Source organism: Vombatus ursinus, unplaced genomic scaffold, assembly GCF_900497805.2.
Source record: "Vombatus ursinus unplaced genomic scaffold, bare-nosed wombat genome assembly UNPS02001287.1, whole genome shotgun sequence".
Lineage (NCBI taxonomy): Eukaryota > Metazoa > Chordata > Mammalia > Diprotodontia > Vombatidae > Vombatus > Vombatus ursinus.
The window spans coordinates 17,759,174-17,784,079 of record NW_020941065.1 but is presented as its reverse complement, the minus strand read 5'-3'; the positions used below and the strand labels follow the sequence as shown (position 1 = coordinate 17,784,079).

The following is a 24,906-nucleotide window of genomic DNA, read 5'->3' as shown; positions in this document are numbered from 1 at the left end:
TGGGCTCCCTGTTAGCCAGCTTCTTTCCAAGGACATTGAGAGGTGGTGGGGCACAAGAGGAGAGGGACAGAGGAGCTGGTGCCAGACTTCAGGGCTTCACTCCCCCAGCCTAGAAGGACAGACCCAGAGCCGGCAAACAAAGGTTTGACTGGTCAGCCCTGGCCGTCATTCCCCAGGATTACCATTTCCATCACCCTAAATTTTGACAGTAAGAATGGGCCATGAGCTTTCTGGGGAGAGGCTCATCTTCCCAGGCTTACACAGCAAGGTCTTTCCTGTAACCCCCGTGGTTTTGGGGCCAGAGTGACAAGGGCCCCCATTCTTCACAATCACTCCATCATACCTCCTGAGCCCTTGGCTTTCAACACCCAGCCCCAGGGCAATTGCTAAGTGGAGGCCGGCTGCTCCCAGGGCAAGAAAGCCCCCTCAGGTGTCTGAAGGCTCCCCATGGCAGACAGGGTAAGACAGGATTCCCAAGCACTTGCCTTCTCCCACTCCCACCCTCAAAGGAGCCACCCTGAGACCTAGAGTGCTAGAGGGGGCCAGGGTGCCTGAGACATGAAGTCCGGTGCTCTGGGGCTCCTAGCTCCCCTCCTAGCCTCGGGGTCCTCATGCCTGGGATGGGGATAATCTCATGCTCCCGAGCCTTAAATTTAAAGCTGGGCAGGAATGGGAGCTGATGGGACTTGTCACCACAGCCTGGTCCAAAGCTCCTGGGAAGGACTCCCCCCACAAAACTGCTCTTCAGACACCAGACGCTCGACCACTGGACAGTCATTCATTTACGTTAGTATTATCTTCTCCCTAGACTCAGGAGTAGGGAACCTGTGGCCTCGAGGCCACACGTGGCCTTCTAGGTCCTTGGGTGCGGCCTTTTGGCTGAGAAACTTAGGCCCAGAGTGGGTAGGTCGCTGGACCTGGAGGCAGGAAGACCTGAGTTCAAATTCTACTTAGTCCCTATACAAATCTTGGACAAGTCACTTCACCTCTCTCTGCCTCAGTTTCCTTAACTGCAAAATGGGGATAATAATAGGACCTGATTCACAGAGTTCTTGCAAAGATTAAATGAGATAACACGTGGAAAGTGCTTTGCAAAAACTTTAAAACAACAACAACAACAACAACAGACGAACGAAAGAAGTCCCGACTCCTGCGTCGTGGTTCCTGCTTTGCCGCCATCTTGCTGTGTGACCTTGGGAGAGTCACTTAATGTCACTGGGCCTCAATTTCTCCACCCACAAAGGATTATAGGTTGATTTAGAGCTGGATGAGACCTTGAAAGTCATCTAGTCCAATCCCCTCATTTTACGAAGGAGGAAACTGAGGCCCAGCAAGATGAAGTGACATGCCTGGGGTCACACAGGTAGGCAGAGGCAGTAGTAGTATTTTCACTCAGATCCTCTGACCACAAACCCAGGGCTCTTTCTACTCCATCATAATTCCCTTCCTCCTCCCTATCTGGCAGTGACAATGGGTGAGGGAGGGCAGGTGGAGCTGGCCTCCTTCTTCTCTTAACACCTAAAAAGTATCCCCAACCAGGGGTTCTGAATTTCCACAAGGGATTCTATCTAGTCTGTCCAGCATAGACTGGATCCTGACTTTCCCCTGGGGCTGATTTCCACCCTTTTCACTTCTCATAGTGGACTCCGAGTACTTGCCTGGAAGACGAATGTCCCCTTTCACGTCACTGACAGCCTCATCAGCCCAGGCCTGATAAAGGAGGTCCATTTCCTTCAAGGATGGGAAAGATATATATATGTGGGGAGATATATACATGTGTGTGAGAGTGTGTGTGTGTATTTCAGTGGCTACTTATACTACCTGGGGGAGGAAAGCTCAGGAACTAAGGCTTGAGTGCTAGACTTGGAGTCAGGAAAATCTGGGTTTGAATCCTGCCTCTGATACCATGCGACCTTGGGCAAGTCTTTGCTGACTTCACTTGACTTTGCCTCAGTTTCCTCCTCTGTAAGATGGGGAGGGAAGGGTTGGATTCAATGGTCTCTGAGGTCCTTTCTAGCTCTATGTGTATTAGCCTATGACATCAGCTCCTACCCAGAGGAGACAGACAGACAGATGGATGGCCAAGCTCTCCCCCCGTGGTGTGGTAGAAGGAAGCCTGGATCTAGAATCAGAGGACCTGGGCTGGAATCCCAGACCTGCCACTTGCTACCCGTTTGATTTGGGTGTAACTTCATCACCCTGGCAAACTCAGTTTTCCTGCTGTTGAGTCACTTTTCAGTCATGTTTCACTCTTTGTGACCCCATTTGGGGTTTTCTTGGCAAAGATACTGGAATGGTTCACCATTTCCTTCTCCAGCCCATTTTACAGATGAGGAAACTGAGGCAGGCAGGGTTAAGTGACTTGCCTGGGGTCTGTCTGAGGCCAGGTTTGAACCCACAAGATGAGTCTTCCGGACCTGTGGCCCAGCGTTCAACCCACTGCGCCACCTAGCGGCCCCAGTTTGCCCTTCTGTACAATAAGAGGGTGAGGGAGATGGTTTCCGAGCTTCCTTCTAGCTATAAAATCCCATGCTCCTGACTCATTCTCAGCTGCTGGTGCCTCCTGTCTTGTGTCTCATCAAGAGTCCAGGTGGGAGGGAAATCAGAGTCTGCGGAAGGCCCTGAGAGGGAAGAGGAGCCAGCCTGGTGCTCGGAGAAACCTCTCAGGTCAGGACTGGAACCCCGGCTCCAGAATAATGGGATCAGAGCTGCAAGGGCCGTCAGAGGTCATCTGCTCCAACCTTTTCCTCCCTGAGAAGGCTTTGAAAGTTCCCAGCTATGCTTTGCTGGGCTGCCTGTAGTGTGGGAGGATTTCCCTACTATGTTCTGATTCTCCCAGCTACCCCGAAGGTCAAGGGAAACAGTTCACCTAGATGGTAAATGACAGGCCCAAGGTCACACAGCAATACCCAGGCCTCCCTATCGGTCCTCAGCGCAGGCTCCCGACGTAGTCCTGGGTCCTGTGTCTGAGTCCTGTCTCTCCCAGCCTCTAGGAAGCGGGACTGGATAATCAAGCAAGGCTATGATGGATGGGGCCTGGTTATCTCTTCTCCCCGTCCTTTGGTGCTAAGATGGATCAGCTGTCAGCCCGCTATGTGTGGGAAGGGGAGGACTGGATTATTTAGTGTTGGCAGAGACCCCCTCATTTCACAGATCACTGTCATAGGCTCGTAGATTAAAGCTTGGAGGGACCTTGGAGGGCAGAGTGTCCAAAGCGCTCATTTTACAGAGCTGGGATAGACTGGCTCGGGAACCAGGGCTTGAGTGCTAGACTTTGGAATAAGGATGACCCGGATTCAGGTCCTGACTCTGCCACTTATTAACTATGTAACTTTGGGCAAGTGCTCATTGACTTAACTCTGTCTCAATGGACCTCAGTTTTCTCCTCTGTAAAATGGGGAGGGAGGCTAGAAACAGAGGAGAAAACTAAAGCCCAAGGAGGGAAAGTGATTTGCTCAGGGTCACTCAGCAAAGGCGGGATCTGAACCCAGGTCCTTTGACCCTAGACACTATACTACAGAGTACTTCCCCATGAGGCCCTCCAGCTGAGGCCAAAGAAGGGAAGTGACTTGCCAGGGCCCCTGATTTCTTTCTTTTTTTGGAGGTAATTGGAGTTGAGTGACTTGCCCAGGGTCACACAGCTAGTAAGTGTCTGAGGTCGGCTTTGAACTCAGGTCCTCCTGACTCCAGGACCGTTACTCTATCCACAATACCACCTGGCTGCCCCAGGGCCCCTGATTTCAAATCCTGAACTCTTGCCCCACAGTCTCACTGCCATATTTGGGGTGGGGATTCCTGGGTCCCATCCTTATGGGCCAGGCTCCCAACTTTGTACTTCCTTCTTTAATTTCTCCAATAGAATGCAAGCATATTAAGGGCAAGTGCTATTACACTTGTGCTGTCTCTAACACCTAGAACACTTAGCTCTGGGTGTCTATGTGGGGGTGCATCACTTCCTCTCTCTCGACCTCAGTTTTCCTTATCTGTAAGAGGGGAACAATAGTCTCCTCCCCTCCAGGAGGGCGCTGGAGAGAGAAGGCTTGGTAAACTGCCAAACTTGGTCAATTGATAAGTATTTAATAATTAACTTGAAAAATTAGGAAGTTGGATTATTGTCGCATCCACTCACCAAGTCCTTGCCAAGCTGTGTGCCAGGCACTGTGCTATGTGCCGGTGATACAGAGCCAAAAAGGAAACTAGCCCCTGCCTTCAAGGAGCTTCCATTCTAGTGGGAGGAAAGACGGCGAGCAAACAATCTCCCGGGGCCCCACTTTACAGAGGGGGAAACTGAGGCTCAGAGAGATGAAATGGCTTGCTCAGGAAAGGACACGTACAAAGAAAATTAGCTTTGTCTCTCAACTATTTTTCTTTTTGGACAAGAGTAGGTTTTTGTTTTTGTTTTTTTTTTGCAATTGGGGTTAAGTGAAAAAAAAATTTTTTTTTAAGGTGAGGCAATTGGGGTTAAGTGATTTGCCCAGAGTCACACAGCTAGTGAGTTTATGTATCTGAGGCTGGATTTGAACTCAGGTCCTCGTGACTCCAGGGCAGGTCCTCTATCTACTCTGCCACCTAGCTTCCCCAGGACAAGAGTAGTTTTGAAGTAGAGGCTGGGCTTAGCAGAAGACCTGGGATGGAATCCTGCCTTAGACAATTTCTAGCTGTCACTTAACCTCTTAGGGACTCAGTTTCTTCAACTGTCAAATGAGGATGACAGTGCCATCTGCCCCTCCGGGGCTATCTGAAGCTGAAATGAGATAATATTTGTGGAGTGTTGTGTGACCATTAGCTGTTGTTACCTTGGAAAGAACAGTGGGTTTTTAAAAAAAATATATTTAGCTTCTTTATTTTCTTCAGGATATTTTAATATCGAAGCCCTAATTTTTACTTTAGGGAGAGAAATTTGTTGTTGTTGATATTAAGTCATTTCAGTGGTGTCTGACACTTCATGACCCCATTTGGTGTTTTCTTGGCAGAGATACTGGAGTGGTTTGCCATTTCCTTCTCCAGCCCATTTTACAGATTAGGAAACTGAGGCAAACAGGGTGCAGTCACACAGCTAGGAAGTATCAGATTTGAATGCATGAAGTTGAGTCTTCCTGACTCCAGGCCCAGCGCTCTGTGCATTATGGAGGGACAAGACTTGGGTTCAAATCCTGGTTTTGCCTTCACGTTCTGTGTGACTTTGGGCAAATTGCTGCCCCTCTCTGGGCCCCAGTTTTCTGGTCTATAAAACAAGGGTCTTGGACGAGATCCTCTTTAAGGGTCTGTCCGTGTCTAAGTTGCATGGTCCTTCCATCTAATACACGTTCTTCTCCCCTCTCTCCATATCATTGTTTGAGGCTCAGCTCAACTCCTCCGTTAACACTCCCCTGGTCACTCAGGTCTTCCCCCCACCCCTCCCCAATGCCTCCAGCATTTATGCTTGGGACCGCTCACTTGCCCTCTTCCCTGGTGTCTGGGTGCTTCTCTGGGAGCTCCAGGAGTGACCCTCTCCCCGGCCCCCAAGACTCAGAGCTCTTGGGAGAGATAGAGCTTAACTCCTGAAGCTCAGGTCTCTGTCACTCCCTCGTTCAAGAAGCTTCAGTGGTTCCCTAATGCAATAGGATAAAACAAAGACTGGCATTTGAAGCCCTTCCTCTCCACAAACTCTTCTGTTCTAGCCAAACTGCTCTATTTTCTCATACTTAGATGCACTATTCTGTTTCCCCTCTCCAGGTCTTTGCACAGGCTGTGCCCTATGCATGGAATATTTTCCCTTTTTATGTTCTTTGCTCAGAGAATCCTTTGCTTCTTTCAAAGCATACATGGTTCAGGTGCCCTCTCCTATGGGAAGGAGGCCAATCTTGAAGCCCCTTTCTTATTCCCCTCCACCCCCCAAGCCCACAAGTATCCCCCATTAGAGTGTAGGCACTTGGAGGACTGGATCCTTTCACCGGTCTTTGTATCTCTAGCATCACCTAGCCCAGAGCTGGGCACCTAGCAGTGGCTTAATTAGCACCTGTTGCATTGAACTGAATCCCGAAGCAGAAAGTAAGCTCCCTGAGGGCAGGGACTGCTTCCTTTCTATCTTTGCATCCCCAGAGTTTTCAAGCCATCTTCAAGCCTGGAATGCCTTCCTTCCTTGTCTCCACCCCCCAGCTTTTCCAGCTTCCTTCAAGGCTCAGCTATAGTCCAACCTTCTGCGAGAAGCCTTTCCCCATCCCCCCTAAATGCTGGTGCCTTCCCTCTGTGAATTATCACCAGTTTGCCCTGTTATTTATATTTTGTTTGTGCAGAGTTGTTTGCATATCGTCTCCCCCATTAGATAGGGAGCTCCTTGAGGGCAGGAACTGTCTTTGGTCTTTCTTTGTATCTCCAGCACTTAGCACAACGCCTGTGCACACAGTAGGTGCTTAATAGATGCTTACTGACTTATTGACTTTGTATCAATAGTGCCTGGCACACAGTAAGCACTTAATAAATGCTGATTGGATTGGATCTGATTTAATACCTCAGAGAAGACACTGGCTTCTAATTTTGTTTCTGTCCCACTCTGCTGCGTTACTCTGGGCAAATCAACCACAATGCCTCCCTGTCCTCCTGTGCACAGCGGGGCTGGCTTTGTCCCAGGGGTTGGGAGAGGGGGGTTGGAGTGCCCTTCCATGTGAGGGCCCATGCTCAGGGCTCAGACCCTCGCAGACAAAGACGGCAGAGGCAGAGATGGTGGGGGAGGAATCCCCCAGCCAATCCCAGCCATGTCCTCGAGACTGACTCCCCAGCCAGTCTTCCCTGGGTCTCCCCCGCTCACTGAAGGGTTTCCCTCAAGGAGAAGGTAGAATTTTGGACTCCCGTCAGCTGTTACAGAGCTTCTCTATCTCTGTCCCCAGAGATGGCCCAGTAAATGAGAATGCTCCCTGGATGTACTGAGATAAGAGTTATCTCTCTGGCCATGGGAGAGCCCCGGGAACACGTATGTGTGAGCGTGGATGTGAGTCTGGGGGACTCGGGGTGGGCAGGGTCATTTGGAGACGATGGCACAGCTGTCTCACACCCTTGAAATTGCTGCAACCTGGACCACTCCCTGAAATCACCAGGGAATTCCAAAGAGTTGTACAGGCTTAGACCATATCAATATATCCTGATGTCTGTCTCTCTCTGTCTCTGCTTCTCTTTCTTATGAGTTCATGCACTCTTAAGCTCGTGCACTCACACATCCCATAGCATGCTCATAACGGAAAAGAGCTCTGGAACAGGAATCAAGAATCCTGGGTTCAAGTCTCAGCTGGGTACTAGAGTCAATTTGTGACTTTGGGCAAGGCCCTTCCCCTCTCTGAGTCTCAGTCTCCTCATCTATCAAATGGGGCCACTGCGCCCCAGTCTAGAGCTCTGAGGGAAGGATGAGGCACTCCCACCCTTCTCCAGCCCAAGGTTTCCACGAAAGCCCAGCTTCCCCAGAAGTCCCTGGGGATGGAAGGCTGTTCACTGTCTTGGCATTCAGAGAAGGGCCTGGCCCTGAGCACCGAACTGGCAAGGCTGGCTCACTTACTAAAGACCAAAGGGCAGGCCTGCTCCTCTGCCCTCAGCCATCTGGAGCTCCTGGCTGCCCGGGTTGTTTGACATCACTGTGCCCTGACCCTTTCATTTTCACAGAAGAGGAAACAGACCTAAAGAGGGGCAGAGACCCGTCCAAGGTCACACTGGGAGATAGTGCCTGAGCTAAACTAGAACGCAGGTCTGCTAGACTACCAGCCTGAGAGCAGCCCGGCCCTCGGCAAGGCTTGGCAGGGATTTGTCCTCAGTCTGCATTTCTCTGCCTTCTCTTTGGGCTGAGCATCCAGCTGGTGGGTAGTAAAAGCTAGCCCTAGATGGATGGTTGCTGGCTTGAAAGGGGAAGGAAGGAAGGTGAAGAAGGAAGGACAGGGGAGACTGACAGACAGGCTGGGAGGAGCACCCCAACCTAGCCGCAGCCTCTCTGCTAGCGCCTCCGTTCACTCTCCTGCCCATCTCAACTGGGATTCGAGCTCGGTCCTAATTTGTAGACTTGGCCGATATTTTTCACCATCAATCGAGTGTCTCTACCCCACCCCTCCCCAGCCCCCCAGCAGTTAGCCCGGTTGCTCAAATTCCATTCTCTTAATTGTCTGTCATCCATCAAAGCTGCCCAACCCTTCCCCACGTTCCAGACACCAACGAGTTCTCTAAGGTTCCTCCTGGAGGGACCAGGAGGGGATGAGACCCAGTTCAGGTGCAGCTGATTCGCCCTGAAGCTCCTTCGCTCACTGTCTGGGTTGGGAGGCCCCTTAGGGCCTCTCTGTCTGTCTTTCTCCCGCTTCTGGGATTCTGGCTAAGGATAGGTCCAATCTCTGAACCTGGTTAAGGCCGGTGCTGGGGGCTGGGGGTGGAGATGACATCGTCTCCCCCGGCCCACCAGGAGCCATCTGGCCGGCCCCCTCACTGTCCTCAGCACCTCCAAAATCCCGAGTCCTACCGGGCCCCTTCTGCTCCTGCGTGGGGGCAGATCATGGGCTCTAAAGGGCACAAGCACTGAGAGGTCCCCCGCTTCTCTGTAAGCGTCAATTTCCCTCCGGTGGGGGTGGACGATGGGGCATAACACAAAGAGCTTTGAAGTGAGACCTTGAGGACGCAGGTCAGGTTTTCGATGGCTACTTTTGACTCATGCGACCTTGGAAAAGGGTCTCAGTTTCCATCTCTGCAAAGATGAGGGGGTTCTGTGGGATGGCCCCTTGAATGGAGGCAGGAAGGGGCAGGGCACTGGACGAGAATGAGGGCCTGAGCTGAATCCTGCTTCCAACACCCACTGCTTGAACCTGTTTCCTTAGTGTAAAATGAGTCAGACAACCTAACCTTTCTGCTCCCTTATAGTTCTACATAAGTGATCTTATCCTCCTCCATTCCAGTTTCTCTCTCACTCAGTTTCCTCAGCTTCTCCCCTACAGATTGAATGGGTTGAGGAGGGCTAGAGGTCCTGTGGGAGAGCTGGCATATTAGCCACGTTCTGTGCCCCAATCTTGCCCCAGACCTCTCGTCTGGACTTTGGAAACAGCTGACTGCGATCTGGCCCCAGCCCACTTCTGGAATCTGATCTCCCCTCAGACAGTTGGCTAAAGCCTTGCTCTGCTCAAACCAAGTCAGTATTCTGGCCCCCACCCCACCCCAGACGTGGGCTTCTTTCTCCCCCATGCTTTTTACCCACATCACAAGCCAATTTAGAATCCTACCCTCTCCTCTGACAAGATCTGAATCCTTCCATCCTTCAAGGCCCAGTGGGAATCTCTCCTCTCCATGAAGCCTCTGATGCCTGGGAATATTCCTCAGGGGCCAATTTTCCAAAGTACATGCTGTGCCACTCACTGACACTTCCTAGTTGGGTGACCTTAGGGAAGTCACTTTTACTTGTCCAAAATTGGTTTTTTCATTCTAAAATGGTGTTATTGAAGGAGCGAGAGAGTCATGCTATTGGCCCTACTGCCCATGGGCTGATTGAGAGAACATTTTCTAATCTTTAAAGGACAATAGAAATGAGAGACGGTAAACCGTCTTATAGAATCCCAGAATGTCTGAGCTGGGAGGGGCTTTAGGACAGGGGATGTCAGAGCTGGGAGGGCCTTAGAACAGGGAATGTCAAATCTGGGAGGGGCCTGAGAACAGGGGATGTCAGAGCTGGGAGGGCCTTAGAACAGGGAATGTCAAATCTGGGAGAGGCCTGAGAACAGGGGATGTCAGAGCTGGGAGAGGCGTGAGAACAGGGGATGTCAGAGCTGGGAGGGGCCTGAGAACAGGGGATGTCAGACCTGACTAGGAGGGATCTTAGAGAATACAACTATGTCAGATTTGAAAGGGGCTTTAGAAACCATCTAGTGAAGTCCAACCTTCACATTTTAAGATGAAGAAACTGAGGCCTACAGCAGATGGAGAAGCCCATTGGCTCAGGTCACCAAGCCAATCCCTAGCCCAGCCAGGATGCCAATGTCTTCCAGGGTGTCCCAGCATCCAGCTCACCTGCCCCTACCTGACTATCCACTTCTTTTTTTTTCGTTGTTGTTGTTAGGTAATGGTGTTAAGTGACTTGCCCAGGGTCACACAGCTAGAAAGTGTTATGTGTCTGAGGCCAGATTTGAACTCAGGTCCTTCTGAATCCCGGGCCGGTACTCTATCCACTGTGCCACCTAGCTGCCCCAGAAGGGTACAAACATTTTAGTCACCTTTTTTTTTTTTTTTTAGGCAATTGGGTTAAGTGACTTGCCCAGAGTCACACAGCTACTAAGTGTCAAGTGTTTGGTTTGAGGTCACATTCGAACTCAGGTCTTCCTGACTTCAAGGCCAGTGCTCTATCCACTGCACCACCACCAGCAGCAGCTGCCCCTGACTATCCACTTCTTAATGGTGGCAGCTGAGTTCCCTTCCTTTTATGGGCAGAAAGCTTAGGCTCCTCTGGTGGCTCCTGGATCTCTAGGGGAGTTATCGGATCCCTCAGAGAGGTGGGGACCCTAACCTTCCTGGTGAGTGTGCCTCTCCTAAGGTCAAGGCTGGAGGGGATCTGAGAGGGCAATGTATCACCCCTCTTGTTCCGCAGAAAAGGCACATGAGGCCCAGTGACTGGCCCCAGGACCCTTAGGTGAAAGGTTGCATGACCTCATTTCAGAATCAGCTCCTCTGAAAGGGTCAGCCCTCTCGACCACACCATGTTACTAAGGAAACCTTTATAAAGAGGAGTCTCATGCTCCCGGCGTGAACCAGCCAGTTGTGGCGGGAGGTGTGAGTGAGGGGGCAGGGGGAACCGGAATGAGCTCTGTCTTCTCTGAGCTGGGCCTGGCCTTCTTCTGATCCCCCCAACCCCCACCTTCCTTCCTAGTGTGGGAGAACCCCTACATACCCTATGACAACGTCCTTTCCGCCAAGTCAGGGTCTTTGGGGGTGGGAATAGCAACTGGGGGCTAAAAAGTGACCTCTTTTTGGGGGACTTGACTCAGGGAAGGCAGGAAGGGGACACGTAGGAAGGCATCTGATCCTGCCCAGACTCGGGGGCTTCAGGTCTCCTCCTCAGAGAGGACAGGGAGAGAGGGGTTACATGCTGCGTGGAGATCTGCAGTGCATAGAAGGAGCCCCCAAACCTCTGGAGCCCCACTGGACCATTCTGGAGATTCCACCTTCTCACCAAGGAATAACGAAGCCTCCCACTTGCTCTACCTGGCCTGGCCCTGCCCTTCAGATGCCCCAGACACCTTTGGTTTCACTTCTGAGTTGAGAAGAGGGAAGGGGGGGGGGCAAATGGAGCAAATAAATTTTGTTTGGCCGCTGACTAATACAGCTTTGGTCTCTCGCCAACAAGTCTACAGAGGGACAGAGCCCCTTTCTGCAGCTGCTGAGCCTGGGGAAGTGGGGTGCAGGCTCCCTGTTCCTTCCCAGGATCTCTAGCCCGAAGGCTCTGTGGGGACCTGCACCCCTTCCTTCACCCATCTGCAGAGCACTGTGGATCCAGCCCATCCCTGCTTCTCTTCTCCCTCTGTGAAGGTTGAGGACTGGAAAACTCCCACACCCCAAGCCAAACCTCCTGCCTTTGGAAGGCAAGAATGGGAAAGGAAGGAAGGAAAGAGCCTTCCCCCTCCCATCCTGGAAAGAGACAGGAGGAAGCCAGAGGAGGCCTGCCAAACTAGAGCTGAGGGGGGGCTGCATTTATATCATTCGATGGAAAAAACTGGGCTTTGGGGATCACCTGGTTCAGCTTCAGGAGGGAAGCAGAAAGCAGAAGTGTGGGAGTTCAGAAGGGAGGGAGAATGGGGAGGGGGCTCCTTCTTGGGACACAGGGCTACTGGATAGTGAAGCAAGGAGAGGCAGACAGGAAGGGTCCTTTCTGCTGCCAGTGGCAAAAATGTTGGCAGAGTTAGGGACTGCCAGGCTGGCAAAAACAGAAGGTGGGGGATTAGTAGCAGAAGGAATGTAGAGAGGAGAGGAGAGAGGAGAGAATAGGAGGGGAAAGGAGACAAGAGAATAGGACAGGAGGGTAGAGGAGAGGAGAGAAGGGAAGAGAGGAGAGGAAGATGGGTCATAGAAGTCTCAGGCAAGGAAAGGAAAGAGGACAGGAAGGGAGTCTCCATTTGCTTTCTTCCAGGGAGTCCCAGGTCTTTTTACGCTTTCTCCCTCTCCCTATCCAATCTCTCTTGTCCCTGCCTCATCCCTTTCTCCTCAATGCCTAAAATCAGCCCAGGCATACTCCCACCCCATCCAACCCGCTGCTTTCTCCACCTCCCTGTCACCCTGGCCAAGTGCTTCATCTACCCATTCTCTTGTTGCTGTCTCTCAAACCAGACGTGAAGCTGAGAAGGACTTTAGGTGCTGTTTGGTGTCTGGTAGGGCTCCATTCAGCCTTGGGCCAGGGGTGGGATCAGGAAAGAGACTAGAATGGACTAAGACAAGGGTTGAGGCTTCTGGAGGTTAGGGGCATAGTGGAGAGAACACTGCCTTTGAGGTTAGAGGTCCCGCGTCTGAATCTTACCTCTGATACTGCCATCCTTCCTTTCCCTGGCTCTCACTACATCCCCCCTTCCCACACACGAGTCCTCAAGCATCAAATGTCTCTATGCACCACTTAACCCCCCATCTGTCCTTTCCCCAGCCTCCCAAGGCATTGTCACAGGTGAGGGTACCCCAGAGGCAGCCAGAGCCATGGGAGGGACCCTCTGACTTGCCCCCACTAGTCCTGACTTCAGGTCTGCGAGCAGTCTAGGTCCGGAGATTCCCCAAAAGGCAAAGACAGAAGGCATATCTGTCCAGCCTCCTACTTTTCCCAGCTTCCCCTGCCCCCAAAGAGCCTGGATGGAGTTCTCATCATCACCAGCACCCCCAATCTCCCAGCTGTTAGAACATACGCAGATCTTAGCCCGGCCAGCTGCAGCTTGCACCCCCTCTGCAGCAGGGAGCTCCCCTCTCCTCTGCCACCCTCTGATGACATGGGACACTCACAGCTATGGGTCACTCCCCCCCCCACACACACAACCTGGACAACCACTGCATTCTTCTCGTGATCTCAAAGCACCTGACCAACCCATTCTAATGGCCCAGTGTTCGTCTTTCCAATTATCCGATAGAGAAGGGTCAGGGGACTTGTCTGGTACTCCTAGCTAGAGAGAGGGCAAACTGGTGAATCTGGCACTGGTGTCTCAGCCTCTGTCCAGGGCAGTTTTCCTTGACTTCTAACAGGACTCAGGTTTTAGGATGCCTTAAGGGGGAGCTGCTCCAGCCTGTCCTGTGGTCTCTTCTGCCTCCCCTGGCCTCTGGAAGCAGAAGGACCTTCTCCCCTGCAGCTTGGCACAGCCTGCCTGCCCACCCTGCCAGCTTTATCCACCTGTCCACTTCAGATTCCACAGGGCAGCCCGGGAAAGGGCATTGCAGAGGAGTTATGGGGGAGCAGGCCCGTTAGTCTGCAGGCACCCCGGTCCCCTTACTCTTCAGCCTCTCTGCCCATTCCCCCAAGCAACAGCTAGTATGCATAGAGGCCAGGCCATGCTAGTGGACAGCAACCCAGGAGGAGGAGGAGGAGGAAGTGGAAAAGGTGGGCCAGGCCCTGCCTTAGCACTGCAGTACTTGTGGGCACCTTCTCCTACTCAGACCAGACGCTGGACTCCGGGGCAAGCAGATCCCTGAGCACCCCAGTCCATAGCGCCATCCTAGAACAAGGGCCTCACCCTGCTCAGGGGTGGGTGGGTTCCCCTTGGCCTGAGAAGCCAAGGATGGCCGTGGTGGCCTGGGGAATGGGAGGAGGTCAAGTTGGGCTCAGCTGCCACCTGGTGCCCCTAGGAAGGGGGAGGACACTTGAAGGCTGAACAGAGAACAGACAGGCTGGTGTCCCGGAGGGACATGGTGTCTGGGGACTAGTGGCATGGGCAGCCTTAGGAATGCGGGGAGAGGGAGGGAGGAGAGGCTTCAAGGGGGTGGGGGGAAGGGGTGGCAGACACATCTCTGGATAGTGGGCTGCCCGTGAGCCTGGGAGGACCCTTAGGGGCTGGAGAGGAGGGGGGACCAGGCCAGGAGGAGAGAAGGGTCACTGGGCACTTGTCTGCCGCCACCCCCACCCCCACCCCATCCACTTGTTGTGTCCTCCCAGGGAGCGGCTCTGCCTTCACCGGGAGGGGTCGGGGGAGGGGGTTCTCTCTGCAGGAGCGTGTGTGGAGAGGTGGGGGGAGGGCACGGCGGCCATCTCTGTCCCCCTCTCCCCTCTTCTCCCAGCCCAAACAGATTGGATTTTTAAAGCGACACGTCTGGAATGTCAATTCCAATACAGAACCAGCTAGCTACGCTAGAAACCGCGAGGGTGATGGGGAGGGGGGTGGAGGAGGGGGGAGCCCACCCACCGCGCAGGTTCCTCGGCCCCGCATTCACTGGGGCCGGGGGCTCTCCCCCAACCCCGAGCCCCGCCCCCTGTCCGGGCCGCAGCCGTTCTCGCCCATTTCCGCACAGTCACCGTGGGAATGCTGACCCCCACGACCCTGTCCCCTCCCCGGGGGTGAGTGCCACCGCTACCGAGGGGGTGCGGGCGGCCAGGGGAGGAGGGCGCCCGGCCTAGTCTGGGGAGGGGGGAGGGGGTTAGCAAGTTTTCCGAGCTGGTGCCCGCAGCGTGTGGGGGGTCTCTTCTGCTACTTCTGCCTAACGCTTCGGGTCCTCACCCACCCATGGGACCTAGGGGAGGGGATTGGGGAAGTTTCCCCCCTCCCCCTGCCCATCTCCAATCATCTGAAACCCGCCTAGATTGAGCCGGGGCGGGGGGGAGGGGGGCCAGGGGAGCGATGGAAGAAGGCTGTGCTACCCCCACTTCTGGTGCTGGTACCCCTCCCCCCCCCCCCCCCCGCCCAGGTCCTGGGAACGGGTCTGTGCTCCGGGCTCGGGTTAGGAGCTCCCTCCCGCTCGCCCCGCAGGTCGAGCCCACCTGTCTCCTTGCACCTGCAGACCCTCCCCGCAGTGGTCAGTCGGGGAGGGGGAGACCAGGGTCCCCAGAGCCCCCCTAGCGAGCGGCGGCGGCGGCGGTTCCAACCCGGGCTGGTCAGAGCCGGGCAAACAGGTAGGGCTGCTCCGGGGCCCCCCGCACTCACCCTCCAGCTCGTCCTCCGGGATCTCCACGGGCCGCTGTTCGGACAGGATGTTGGGCACGGTGTAGATGCCCCGGTACATCAACGCCGCGGTCACCGGGTGGAACGGCATCTTGGGGACTCCTGCGCCGAGCGCAAACTTTAATCCCGAATCGCATGGACTGCGCGGGCCGGGCCACCCCCCGGAGGGCAGCGGCGGCAGCAGGGGCAGGGGCAGGGGCAGGGGCAGGGGCGGCGGGGGCGGGGGCAGCGGCAGGGGCAGCGGCGGCCGCTCTCGTTCACTTGGAGCCCGCCGGGCCCGGGGAGGAGCCGAGGCTGGGGGGCCGCGCGGGGAGGGTGTTCGAGCCCAGGGCAGCGGTCCGCCTGCCCGCCTAGCCGACTGCCCAGGGACAGGGACAGCTCGCTCAGCGGCGGCCGCGGCCGCGCCTCCGGCTCGGGCTCCTCGGGCTCTGGGCTCTAGGCTCCGCTTCCACCCCTCCCCTCCCCTCCCCTCCCCTCCCTTCCCCCCCCCTCCCCTCCCCTCCCCCCCCCTCTCCCCCCTCTCGGGGGCTGGGGGAGGGGGAGGGGGAGGGGGAGAAGGAGGGAGGGAGGGAGGGAGGGAGGGAGGGACGGCCGCGGCCGGCGGTAGCTGCTGGCTACTGCCCGCTTGAGCCCCGCGCCCCTGGGCGCCGGGCCATTCCCGCTCCCGCCCCCGCCCGCCTCCGCCTCCGCCTCCGCCTCCGCCTCCTGCGCGCCTCCGCCCGCTCTCTAGCCAGGGCACTCAGTCTCCTCCCCAGGGCCGCCACTGGCTGCTCAAAGGCGCCCGCTGCCCCCAGCCGGGGGTGCCCGGAGCCCCCGCCCCGAGGGTCGCATGGCGCCCGCCGGCGGCAGCTGGCCCCGGGCCGCAGCCACCGACCCCCTCCCGGCCCAAGTTTCCCCGGCCCGCTCTGCGCCCTCCGGGCCGGGGCGGTGCGGTACGGCGCGGCGTGGTGCGGTGCGCCCGGCTGGCTGGCTGGCTGGCGAGCCGGCTCCCTCTGGCCCAGCTCGGGCTCTCGGTGCCGTCCTCCCTCCCAGTGCCTCTGGCTTCTCTCCGCGTGTGTGTGCGTGTGTGTGCGTGTGCGTGTGTGTGTGCGTGTGTGTGTGTGTGTGTGTGCTCTCCCTGCGCTCTCCCCTCTCCCCTCTCTGCGCTCTCGCTCTCCCCTGTCTCCTCAATCCTCTCTGCGCTCTCTCACGTACAATACACACGCGCTCCCCCCAATGCCCAGCACATATATATCCCAAAGAGGGACGGATGAGAAACTGGAAAAGTACCCGGGAAAGGGGAGCCCCAAGGCTGAACCCGCGAGCGCAGAGAGAACCGGACGCGGGGATCTGGACCTTAGCCTGAGCCCGCGGCTCCGTGGAAGTCGGGCTGCCCACTCCCGCGTCCTGCCGGCCTCCCGCCCCAGCGCCCTCTGTCACTGGGGCATCTCTCCACGCCCACCCACTCCTGCACCAGTACGAGTAGCACCAGGCTGCTCTGTTCTCCAGGGCCCTCCAAGTGTTTTCCACCTGAGGTATGCACCCTAGGGGAAGGGAAGCAGGTAAGGAAATGGCGGTGCAGGCAGGTGGGCCCATGGGGCAGGACCTAGGTATCCTGGTTCCCCAGCACAGGGGCCGAAAGGGACGAAACCCCTTTTTTTCCGGCTCTTTTGGCCCCTGGTTTGGTCTCTGGGTCCTTCTGGAGAGTAGCTTAGCCCTTTGGGAGCCTGGGGAGGAGGGCACGGGGATAGGGGAGACCCCTGTGCGCCTGGTGTCTCAGTTCCTTTGGTTTTGGCTGGGATGGGGAGTCCATGAGCCAGGGGCCAGCCGCGACTCCCCTATTCTCCCTCCACCCCGACTCCTTTACTCCTCCCAGCACCACCCCCGCACACACACAGCTGGAGTTCTTACTGAAGACAAGAAAGAGGTGTAAGTAGAAAAGGGGAGCCCCGTGCCTTCCCTGGACTCAACCGCAAATAGACCCGCAGAGGTGGGGGGGGGGGGCAGAGAACCGACATTGCCGTCTCAGTGGGTTGCGCTGTCTCCACTGAATCTGCAAACGGGAGAACCTCGGTACTGTCGGAGGTCCCTCCCCCAGCTCCCCGCTCCTCAGGGTCTTACGATTTCCCCAATTCTTCAGTCCTTTACACGGGAAAACTCCTCTTTCCCCCATGGGCCAGAGACAAGCTCGAATTAACACAAAGCTTTCTAAGTCAGAAAAATGAAGGGGAAAAGTCACGAGGAGTAGAAGAAGGCAGCAGCCTGGAACAGGAGAAAGATTCTGGATTTGAAGTTAGAAAATCCCGATTCAAAATTCTGCTCTGCCTCTTCCTACTGTGTGATCTTGGACAAGTCATTTTCCCTCTGTGGGCCCAGTTCCCTCATCAATAAGGGGGAAAGGAATAAGCATTGAAATGTCTCCTAGTATATGCCAGGCACTGTGCTAAGCACTTTAACAAATGTTATCTTATTTGAACCCCCTCAACAGCACTGCTCAGACACAGCTAGCATCTGAGGCGGGGTTTGAACTCAGGCTTTATTGACTCCAGGCTCAGCACTCTATCCACCTTTCCACAAATTGAGAGGGTTGGACGGGATGGCCTCCAAGGTCCTTTCTAACTGTCCCATTCTATAAATGCCTGAGGGAGGATTTGAGCCCAGTTCTGCCTAACTCGAATTCTAGCACCCAAGTTCTGGATCCTGAACCTGGTCAAGATTCCACCTCTGACTTCGAATCTAGTCCTCTTTCCATCACACTTTGCACCTCACCTATGTATATCCATATTACTACTGACATTAATATATCACTTTAAGGCTTTCAAAGCACTTAACATACATGAGCTCACCTGTTTATTTTCTATATCTCTGAATCTGTACCTGGGAGTTAGTGTGGACACCACCCAAGGTGAAAACTCCACCCATTAATGCAGATTGACAACTGTTTGTCATTAAAAGCCTTGAGAGTTGCCCGGGGCATTGAGAGTTAAATGTCTTGCCCAGGGTCCAATAGCTGGTCTGTGTCAGTCAGAACTCAACACTGTTAGGTCTTCTGGACTCCCCTTGCTCACTACACCCGATGGCTCTGCCTCTCATATACATACGTGTATGTAAGCATAGAGCTAAACGTATGTGAGGGATGTCCCAAGGACATCCTCCGGCTCCCTCCCTCCCTGGCTCATAAATCCACTCCTGGGTTTAGGCTCCGCCCCCTCCAATCCCATCTCCCCCATTTCCAGCTTTTGGGTGAAATCAGCATCAAATAGCCCTCAGCAGGAAAAGGAGCTGATTAAAGTGATCTTAACTCCAAAGCGCTTTTTCAATTACTGCTCGTCCCTTCCCCTCGCTGATTACATTTTTCTTCTTATTTTCAGCCTTGTCACTGATTAATCACAGCTCCACCCGGGAACCACAGATTGGGAGGACTTGAGGGGAAAGATGAGGGGCCCCAGTCTGGGCTAAGGGGGAGGAGGACCTGTGGGGAAAACTGGCCTAGAGGAAGCTCCTGGCATTGCAGCCACCCTGGGGGTGTGGGCTGAGGAGGAGGAGGAGGAGGAGGAGGAGGAGGAAAAGAGAAGTAGGGGGAAGGGGAGGGGAAAGGGGGAGGAGGAGGAGGGGGGGAGGAGGAGGAGGAGGGGAAGAGGAGGAGGAGATGTTTTCCTCATGAATTGAAGGCAAGGCCAGGGCTTACCAGCAGCATGTCTGTGTCTGTATGTCAGTCAACAAGCGTTTATGGAGTGCCGGCACTGGGCTAAATGCTGGGGATACCAAGAAAGGCCATTTTAAAAAGGCCCTGATCTTGAGAAGTGTACTTTTTAATAGGGAAGACCACCTGGAAATAACTAGATACATACGAATGTATGTGTGTGGAGAGAGAGAGAGAGAGAGAGAGAGAGAGAGAGAGAGAGAAGATGATGGCAGGTCATCTCAGAGGGGAAAGTTACATTAGAGGAACTGTAAGCAGGCCAGTGTAGCTGTATTATAGGGTATATTGAGGAGAATAAGGTGTAAGACTAGAAATGCAGAAAGATAGAAAATTATGTCTAGTCTGGCCTGGAGCTGGTCCCTGTACTCTGCCTGAGTCTGTGTGTTTCCCCTAGCTGTTCCCCATGATGGACATGCGCACCTTCTAAGCTTGGCCTTTCCAAATCCTCTTCTTTCCTTTGAAGCTCTACCCAGCTCCCTCTTCTGGGAAGCCTTCCCTGATTAATCCAACTTTGAGTGTTCTTTTCCTCATTGGCATAGTGCTCCATCATATTCATTTGAGTGCATCCCCACCCCAACATTAAAATATCCATTGCCTGACGGAAGTGACAGTACCAATTTCAAGGTCAAAAGAGCCTAGATATGGAGCTAATAGGGACCTCAGAGGTCCTCTGGTCCAACTCCATCATTTTACAAATGAGGAAACTGAGGCCTCTCAAAATGAACTCCTTCAGTGCCGAAGGAATTTCTATCTGATCTGAGAGGTTCACACATTCCATCTCTGGTCTCTCTACTTCTGCCCAGTCTGTCCCCCATGCCTAGAACCCAACCCCTCTCACCTTGGCTTCCTTCCTCACCTCTTACCTATGCCCTTCTCTGATCCACTTTGTTGTTAGCTCTCGCTACCCACTGGAAGTCACTTGGGATATCACTTGGTTTGCTATTTTGTACACACTACTGCAATGTGTACAGTTATCCCTTCCACACTCTGGGGATTAGGGGCCTGGTGCCCCTGCGATCTGGAAAATCCAAGTAAAATTTTTTGGCCCTCCCTTCATACCAGAGAAGAAATCTGAATTTTTTCTTTTTCTTTTAAGGGGTGTTTTCAGTACCTTATTGTAAAATTTGGGTTGATATTATATAATACTATACATATATGGTATGCATTTCTGAGTTTCTAAACTTTTTCTTTGTGGTCTGCTGGCCTTCTTATGTTGTCTTTGGCTTCCTCAAAACTCCCCCAAAATTCCCATTTAATTTCCTATGCTGACTGGTGATATATTGAAACTCAGATGGAGAAAGTCACAAGGTAGAAGGGATAACTGTATATGTCAATTTCTCCCAGTAGAGTGGAAGCTCCTTGAGGGCAGGGGCTGATTCATTATTAGCTTTGTATCTTCAGGACTTAGCAGAGTGCTGTGCACATAGGAGACACTTCATATGTGCTTTCTGAATTAAATGATAAAATCCTGGAACTGAACCATATTGGGTAGGCTAGGGATGAGTGAGAAAGACTCATAGAGAGCACCAGAGCCCCAGGGCAGAATGACTCAAGTCCAAATGCTTTAGCCTGGTATTTAAGGCATTCTCCAACCGAACAACATCTTGGCTGATTTTTTTTTTCTGCTGTAAAATGAGAGCATCGGACAAGATCTCCAAGGTGCCTTCTAACCATGAAGTCCCGTGCCTGTGATTGACTGACTGCCTGTCTGGCCTCATCACATATGACCCCCTTTCTTTCTTGCCTTAATACTTTTGCTCTTCTATTCAATTAGATTCAGCAAACATGCATTAAAAATGTTTCCTGTGGCACAAGGCACAGCCCAAGGGATTAGCTTCATTCAGTGACTCTGGGGTCAAATACCACCTCTCAAGCTCACCATCTGTGTGACCCCATTGGACCAATCCCTTCATTTTGAGAGGCCTCAGTTTCCTCATTTGTAAAATGATGGAGTTGGACCAGAGGACCTCTGAGGTCCCTATTAGCTCCATATCTAGGCTCTTTTGACCTTGAAATTGGTGCCATCACTTCCGTCAGGCAATGGATATTTTAATGTTGGGGTGGGGATGCACTCAAATGAATATGATGGAGCACTACGCCAATGAGGAAAAGAACACTCAAAGTTGGATTAATCAGGGAAGGCTTCCCAGAGGAGGGAGCTGGGTAGAGCTTCAAAGGAAAGAAGAGGATTTGGAAAGGCCAAGCTTAGAAGGCGTGCATGTCCATCATGGGGGACAGCTAGGGGAAACACACAGACTCAGGCAGAGTAAAGGGACCAGCTCCAGGCCAGACTAGTAAAAGCTGGGTTGGAATGCAGCTAAAGAGGGCTTGAAATGCCAGACTGAGAATCTCTTTTGACCCCGTGCCAAATGCTGGAAGCCCTCTGAGAAAGGAGAACCCAGGGGCAGTTAGGTGACGCAGTGGATAGAGCACCAGCCCTGGAGTCAGGAGGACCTGAGTTCAAATTTGACCTCAGACACCTAACACTTATTAGCTGTGTGACCCTGGGCAAGTCACTTAACCCCCAATTGCCTCACAAAAAAGAAAGGAGAACCCTCCACCTCCTGGAGCGGCTCATCCCATCTGGAGACAACTCTCATGGTTAGGAAGTTTGGCTTGGAATCCAGTCTAGGCCCTTACAGCTTCCACCCATCACTTCCAGTTCTGTCCTCCAGGGCCAAGCAGACACAAGAGCCCTTCAAATACTTAACTGGAACTACTACACCACCCCCTGTCCCAGTCCTGAGGCTTCCTTGGGATAAACGCCGAGATCGTCTTCCCGTGGCGTGATCCAGAGGCCATCCTAATGGCCCTCACCATTTGGAGCATTCCCTGAGTATCCCCAAACCCCGACCAAACATCTCCCCCAGGACAGGCTTCAGTGATGCCTAAAATTTCACCTTTGGAAAGTCAGTCCTTTGACTTGAAAAGAACCCTGCTGGAATGTAGTGAGTATAGTAGAGCACGTGCTCTGGAACCTGCAAGGTGCTAGCTACATGTGAAATAGAATTAGGTGGCTGCTGAACAGGGAAAAGAAGGTTACATCTGATCAGTCAGGAAACCTGGGCTGGGTTGGAGTCCCAGCTCTGACACCAACTAACTGTCATGTCCCCTCTTCCCATAAGATCAGAGCCCCCTTATTTTACAGATGAGGAAGCACTCATGACAGACAAGATTCAAACAAGCATTTCTGACTCCAGAGCCAGTACTCTTGCCACTGTACTACATTGCCTGGTCTGGGCCTCAGTGTTCTCATCTGTAAAATGGGTACAATCAAATTTGTACTACTTGCCTCAAAGGGTAACTGTGAAGCTCAAATGAGATAAAGATCATAGAACCTTTTGCAAACGGCTATGTGGGGGGTGGGAGGCACAATGGAAAGAATGATGGGTTCTGCGTCAAAGGACTTGAATTCAAATCCTGCCTCTTTCTGCTTACTAGCTGTGTGAGCTTGGACTAGTTTAACTAGTCTTAATTTAACTTCTCTGGGCCTCAATTCCCTCCCCTATAAAATGAAGGCATTAGGCTAGATTAACTCTAAAGTTCCTTTTAGCTATGAATCTATACTCCTGCAATCTTAAATAGCAGTGATTATTACTGGTATCATTAGCAGCTTCTTGTGTTAATCAGGTTCTTTCCTGAAAGCACGTTTTTATAGGGGTCAAGAAGAAAGAAAGCTTAGGAAGGAGCGTGAAGGTTGGCATAGTCGTTAATGAGGTGTGGAAAGGGCTGAGGAAATCAACTTTGCAGAAGGGGAAGTGCTATGGCATAGCTTGGAATGAGGAGAGTTCGTATCCCTTCTCTGACATTTCCCTGCTGTGTGACTGGGGAAGTCCCAGGATCATGAGGCTCTTCAGTCTGGTTCCCTTACTTTACAGAGGAAGAAACTGAGACTTTGAGGCTAAGCTACTTGCTCAGAGTTATACAGGTAGTCAGGACAGGGGTAGGATTTGGACCAAATGCTTCTAAGTCCAACCCACCATAATTTCTGTGGGCCTCAAGCTCCTCATCTTTGAAGTGGGGTTAATGATCCTTGTATCACCCACCTTCCAAGGTCAAGCATTGAAGAAAGTTCTTTATAACCTGTAAATGCCAAATCAACGTGAATGTTTTACAACTATTTTGCTACTTGCTACCTGTGTGACCTTGGGCACATAACTTCTCCACTCTGAGACAGATTAGGCTAGACTGTTGTTCAGTTATTTTCAGTCATGTCTGACTCTTTGTGAGCCCATTTAGAGTTTTCTTGGCAAAAATGCTACAGTTGTTTGCCATTTCCTTCTCTAGGAAGGATGAGGAAACTGAGGCAAACAGGCTGAAGTCACACAGTTAGGAAGTGTCTGAGGCCAGATTTGTACGTATGAAGTTATGTACGAGAGGCTAAGTGATTTGTCTAGGGTCGCATGGGTAGTAAGTGTCAGGGCAGGGACCTTAGAACACAGAATGTCAGAGTTGGAAGGGATCCTAGAACATAAACCATGTATTGTTAGAACTAGACCCAGTTCTGATATTCTCTATTCTAAGGTCCCAAACAGCTCTGAAATCCTCTGTTCTAAGGTCCTTCCAGTTCTGATGTTCTAGTCTCTAAGGTTCCTTTTAGCTCTGATGTTCCGTGTCCGATGTTCCAAACTCCTGCCCCACCATCTCTAACATTCTATTCTAGGTTCTGAGGCACCTGCAAGGCCTAATAATGCATGTTTTGTGTTTTAAGAGCCCTTCCAATTCTGACATTCTATGTTCTCAGGTCCCAGCCCTTTCACTTACTAACTGTGCGACCTTAGACAAATCCCCTAGTGTCTCTAGGCCTCAGTTGTCTCATATCCAAGTGAAGGAGGCTATACTAGATGAGCTATAAGGGCCCTCCCAAATTTGCCCTTCTATGTTATAATGTCTTATCTCTGCCACCTGTGTGACCTTGGATCAGTTGTTTTCCCTCTCTGGGCCTCAGTTTCTTCATCTGTAAAATGACAATGAACTAGATGGTCTCTAAGGGCAGTTTCAGCTCATATATTCTGTGATCCTATTATACCCTTGAGATGCCAAGAAACAGCCTTTCTTTTTAGCCTTAGAACTGCGCACCTCAGGGGCCCAGCTCCATTTCAGCACCAAGAAGAGCTCCAGCACTGAGTACTGAGATTGGATGGTGAAATAGCTGGGAAGGATGGATGCTAAGGAAATGGGGGTTGGGACAGGCTGAACACTGGCAGCGGCCCTTCATTTCCCCAAATCATCACTTCTAGAAAGTCTTCTATGTGCAAGGCATTTTATACTTTGCAAAACGTCCTGTTATCCCAGGGTAGTAGTGGAAGGAACACTGCCCTTAGAATCAGTGGCTTCAGGAAAGCTGGCTTACTTCCAGGCTGGCTGTCTGCCTTTGAGCAAGTCACAACCTTAATGTGTCTCAGTTTCCTCACCTGTAAAATGAGGAGACTGGGCAAAGTGATCTTTAGGGGCAGCTCTGAGAGTCTGTGAACTGGCCAGGTTGGTGCTGTGATGGACCAGACACCCAAAGAAAAGAAGAGACTGCCCAAAGCACACGGCTAGTTCAATCTGACTCAATAGAGACTTAATAAGCACCTACTGTGTGCTACCATGACAAAAAGGAAACAAAACAACAGACACCACCCTGAATTTACAAAGTTAGGTTGAGCCAAACCTAGACTCCAAGGTCCTGACTCCCAGTTCAGAGTCCTCTGCATGGTATTGGATTAGATATGGGGACAAAAGTAGAGGCTGGCAGAAAAGAGGGAGGGCAAAATCTGTAGTGAGCTTGGAAGAGGGCAGAGAGGAGGGTCAGGGGGACGGGGAGATATGAAGGAAGAGAAGGGGAGGGGGGGCATGAGGTTCAAGAGTCAGTCAGCAAGCATTTATTAACCACTTACTATGTGCCAGACACTGGGCTAAGCTCTGGGGATTCAAAGAAAGGGAAAACCTGAGCTCTGCCCTTTAAAGAACTCACAATGGAATGAGGGAAACAGCATGAAAATGAGAGAGACAGAGAGAGAGAGGGAGAGAGAGGGAGAGAGAGGGAGAGAGAGAAAGAGAGAAGGAGAGAGGGAGGAAGGGAGGGAGGGGAAGAGACAGAAGGAGGGAAGGAGAGAGAGACAGAAGGAGGGAAGGAGA

At 52.7% G+C, this 24,906-nt stretch overlaps 1 protein-coding gene across 1 annotated transcript in view; it reads right to left on the bottom strand.

Annotated features, from left to right (window-relative positions):
- CABP7 (calcium binding protein 7) overlaps window positions 1–15,192 on the bottom strand; it is a 31,102-nt gene extending 15,910 nt beyond the window's left edge. Inside the window, exon 1 of the mRNA XM_027862036.1 lies at window positions 15,084–15,192. Within this exon, the coding sequence (XP_027717837.1) occupies window positions 15,084–15,192 (109 nt within the window). The remainder of the gene's footprint in view (window positions 1–15,083) is intronic.
- Between the last annotated feature and the right edge of the window lie 9,714 nt (window positions 15,193–24,906).